At 35.0% G+C, this 4715-nt stretch overlaps 1 protein-coding gene across 1 annotated transcript; it reads left to right on the forward strand.

Annotated features, from left to right (window-relative positions):
• The first annotated feature begins 354 nt into the window (after window positions 1-354).
• On the forward strand, window positions 355-1198 carry LOC102581023 (secoisolariciresinol dehydrogenase-like). Its single transcript, XM_015315374.1, has 2 exons — window positions 355-401; window positions 486-1198. The coding sequence occupies exons 1-2, from the start codon at window positions 364-366 to the stop codon at window positions 1147-1149; spliced, it is 702 nt and encodes a 233-aa protein (XP_015170860.1). The 5' UTR covers window positions 355-363; the 3' UTR covers window positions 1150-1198.
• Window positions 1199-4715: the final 3517 nt, after the last annotated feature.

Below are 4715 nucleotides of genomic sequence, written 5' to 3' on the forward strand. Positions count from 1 at the left end.
ATAATATGTAGCTCGGATACATTAAATAATGGCTCGGATACATTAATATGCAGCTCAAATACATTAAAAACTAGCTCGGATATATAATATGTAGCTCGGATACATTAAATACTGGTTCGAATACATTAATATGCAGCTCGAATACATTAAAGAAATAAGGGATTTTGGAGATTTTTAAAAGTAATAGAGGATAATGGAAATAAGTGAAATAAAAGGTGTGTATTTCTGTAATTTGTCCTTTTTTAAATATATTTTTGGTAAAAAATTAATGGGGTTAAGTGCAAACACACACTATATAATTTTCTTATAAATAGAGACTCCAAATATGTGAAAAATACACAAAGAGCTTTCTAGTTTGAGAAAATGGCCAACTCTTCTTTTCAATCCCCAATAGCCAAAAAGTTATTTTCTTTTCTTTTATTTTCCTTATTCATATTATTGTTCTTGATAATAGTACTAATTTATAATTGAACTTATTTTTGCAGGCTAGAAGGCAAGGTAGCAATTATAACTGGTGGAGCTAGTGGCATAGGAGCAGCCACAGCTAGACTTTTTGTTCAACATGGTGCAAAAGTGATAATTGCAGATATTCAAAATGATCTCGGAAATTCATTAGTAAAACAAATTGGTACAGAGCAAACAATTATCTATGTCCATTGTAATGTCTCGATTGAATCTGACGTTAAAAATGTTGTTGATGCAACAATTGCTAAATTTGGTAAGCTCGACATAATGTTTTGTAACGCTGGTGTATTAGGCAAGCCAATTTCAAGCATTCTAGATGTAGATTACGATATAATTAAGAACGTGTTTGATGTAAACGTTGTTGGCGCATTCTTTTGCGCGAAACACGCTGCTAGAGTGATGATTCCAAATAAGAAAGGTGTCATTCTTTTCACGACAAGTGTAACAACCGTGGTCGCTAGTAGCAGTACCCCGCACACCTGTACGTCATCAAAGAGTGCAGTTTTGGGACTTTCAAAGAATGTTGGAGTCGAATTAGGGAAATACGGAATAAGAGTTAATTGTGTTTCTCCTTATGCAATTAGCACACCATTTATATATGGTAAATGGATTTGGAATAGACAAACAAAAGGCAGACAAATGGTTTATGGAAGCAGGAAATTTGAAAGGAGCTTTATTAGATGAACAAGATGTAGCAAATGGAGTGTTGTATTTGGCAAGTGATGATTCCAAATATGTGAGTGGTTTGAATCTAATTATTGATGGTGGTTATAGCACTACAAATGTTGCTTTAACTGAGGCTTACAACAAATTATTTTTATCAACTACCAACAAATGATTGATCAATTGATTGAAAGCTATCCAATATGCATATTATGAATCTATTATCAATAAAAATAAGGAATAAAAAGTTTTACATTCATGATATCTTTGAAAAATGGAAGTGTCTCAGATCAGTAGTCAATGAGATGAGTGATTTTTTTTATAAAGTTTGGATAATTCTCCTTCCTTTAAGTTAGTTTTTAGGGTGTGAATTAGTCTTGAGACCTAATTTTACGTGCTATAAAGTTATAAGACACTAATTTATGTTAAAGACAACATAGTGACTAACAAGCTTGTTAGACTAATTGCACATACACCAAATGAATATGATCTATAATGCCTTCCTACAATGATGAGATTTACATGAAACTTTCACAAGGCTTAACTTCTTATATATGAAGACAATGGATGCCAAGCTAACTGATTTGCCCACGGTTGGTAGTGATAAGAGGTTATTAAACCATTACCCAATCGCTAAATCAATAACTCATTATCCATAAACCAATTCGATTTTGGACAACACTATCATATATGCTCAATACTAATAAGTCTAATTTTCAAAGGTTTAATAGTTAGTACCCTACGCCACTATCCATTATAGTATGAACTCTACACAACATGGGTGATGACATAATGGCCTCGATCCTTGTAATTGCAGAAAGTTAAACATTCTAATTAATTAGCAAATTATTAGGTGAATTGAGGTTGTTAATTATTATAATCTGTCTTAAAGCTAATTAGATTTAAAAGTCAAAATAGAAAATTTAACATGTCCAAACCGATTAATCCAGTTGAACTTAAAAAAATCCAACTCAATCCAAGTTTATTTTTTATTGGATTGTAATTTTTCTAATTAGAAAATCAAAAAATTCAAATTGAAATTTTCACATTCAATCTGAATGACCCAAACACTGAGCCCTAATCATGTATTAGTATATAGAACCACTCTCCGACACTTTAAATAAATTGAAAGTGATCGAAATTTGTGTAACGACATATTACTGTCGTTATAGACATATTACTGTCGTTATAGAAAAGACAATGGAGAAAGAATTGAGGCTAGAAAACTTTTGAGTAGTAACTTTAGATTTCCTAGCCTAGTCCAGATTTGGACGAAATCAGAGACAGTTAGGTCTAGAAAAATCTGGTAATAGATGAGAGATCTAATTATGATTTTGATCACATGACTGGATAACTAAGATGTTAAGGAACTCGTACGACTTTACGGAATTGAATTCAGGTGAGTAGAACTTCTGAAACTGATCTTAGCGTGAAAGGGTGTTTTCTGAGTGTCATGGAATGAAGGCGTGTTGTGAAATGGGGGTTTGAAATTCTTAATTTTGCTCACTAGTTCCGTACAAGCCGTTGTGGCGGGACAGTCGCGACTTAAGTAGGAAATAAACCCCAAAAACGTTTTATTCTGCTATTTTCGACTTTGAGAGCTAGGAACGACCCCATGAGTTTTCTTGACAGTTTTCCACTATTCTTGAGGCTAAAGATAAGGTTTTCACTCCCCGAATCCATTTTTCGATCCATAGAATGTAAATTCGTGGGTAATTATTATTGGGGGAGGGTTTTGATCTGAAACTAATAGTGGAAAAAGCCCTAAATTGGGTATTAGGATCTTGGGTTAGTCTAGGGTTATTTGGTTTGTTATAATTCGTATAATTAGACCTTTAATTGTTGATCCTTACGTTAATTGTATATTTTTAAACCACGAACAAGCTGGAAGAATCCGGAAAGGAAGATTCAAGTGTCTTAGGGGATTCAAGCTTGGATTCGAGATAAGTGATGGTTGTGATTTTATGTTTGTGTGATATATGTTTGTAATTGCTCATTATAATGCATGTATGTATGCGAATGTTGCATTATTGATCACCCTAATCATAAATGAGGATAATTGAATAATTGTATGCCATGAATCACCTCTTGTTGTATGATTATGAGAATATACATTGTGATTGTGATTTGTTGATTGGATTGGTTGCCACGTTCCAGCATAAACATTGGATCAGTTGCCACATTCCGACATAAACATGGGATCGGTTGCCTCGTTTCGGCATAAATATGGGATCGATTGCCACGTTCTGGCATAAACATTGAATCGGGTACCACGTTTCGATATGCTAACAGTTTGGGTGTGGGTTCCATGAGAGGACCATTGAATTCGGTTCCGTGAGAGGACCATTGAATTGTGTTGTGTATCTACTTGATGATTACGTTCATATCTAATGATGATTGATATTATTAGACTATATGTTGCTCTAAATAGATATCTAATGTGTATTATTGAGAATGTGGGATGCTACATTGATCCTAAAAAGATGACTAATATTGTATATGTTCGGTATATGCCAGTTTTATAATGTTGTGGTTACTTGCATGTGTTTCACTTATTGGGATAGCCGTGTGATCCTACAAGTACACTGTGGTTGTGTACTGATACTGCACTTGCTCTTTCTTTGTTGAGTACATGGCATCTTGAGGTGGCTATTGATAGACCTCAGCTAGGTGACTATTGAGCGTGACCAGATTCAAGGGTGAACCAGTTCTTTCAGGCTACCAATGGATTCTTTCTTGTTTAAGTCCACTCTTTTCGGACTCCGACATTTGTTTAAAGTATTATTTAGTTTCGAGGTTTTACCCCTTGTTCTTAGACTTGTCGTTAGTAGAGTTTTGTTACAATGACTTTCAGGTTCTATGGGTTGTTCTTCCGCATTAGTTTGGTTAGTTGTTTGTTAAAACCTTGGAGTTTATGGGGACTCCATTTTTATAGTCATTTAAACCTGCTTCTGTATCTTTAAATGCCTTAGTTTTCATAAAATTTGTTTGTTTGGGTTGTAGTAATGGTTCTCCCACCGGAGGATTTGTGTGGGTGCCAATCACAATGGTCTGGGTCGTGACAAAGTTGGTATCAGAGCCCTAGGTTCGTTGATCTCATTGTACCAAAACGAGTCTAGTAGAGTCTTGCGAAACGGCATGATGACATCCGTTCTTTTCTTCGATAGGCTATAGGACTTTAGAAAAACCTCACTTCTTTCTACAACTTCGTGCTATGACTTGAATCCAATTATAAATTCATTTTTTGCTCTCAGGCTAGCAAGAAAATTACAAACGCTAAATTTGCTAAAGGTTTTCAAGCTGTATTGAAGAAGCTTCAAAAAGCTCAGAGGCTTGCAGCTAGAGTTGTCAAAATGGGCCGGCCTAACCCAACCCAACCCAACCCTAACAGACTAGAGAGTTAAATGGATTAGGACGAGCTGACCCTTTTAATTAATGGGCCTATAAAATAGCAGTCCAACCCAGCCCTAAGCGGGCCATGGATTGGGACGGGTCGGCCCTTCACCCAAAAAATGAACAACATTGATTTTTTGAAAGAGTATCTAAGAATATCGAATGTTAATGTCTGATGAACACGACATCAATAC

Source organism: Solanum tuberosum, unplaced genomic scaffold, assembly GCF_000226075.1.
Source record: "Solanum tuberosum cultivar DM 1-3 516 R44 unplaced genomic scaffold, SolTub_3.0 scf00352, whole genome shotgun sequence".
In the NCBI taxonomy this organism is placed as follows: domain Eukaryota; kingdom Viridiplantae; phylum Streptophyta; class Magnoliopsida; order Solanales; family Solanaceae; genus Solanum; species Solanum tuberosum.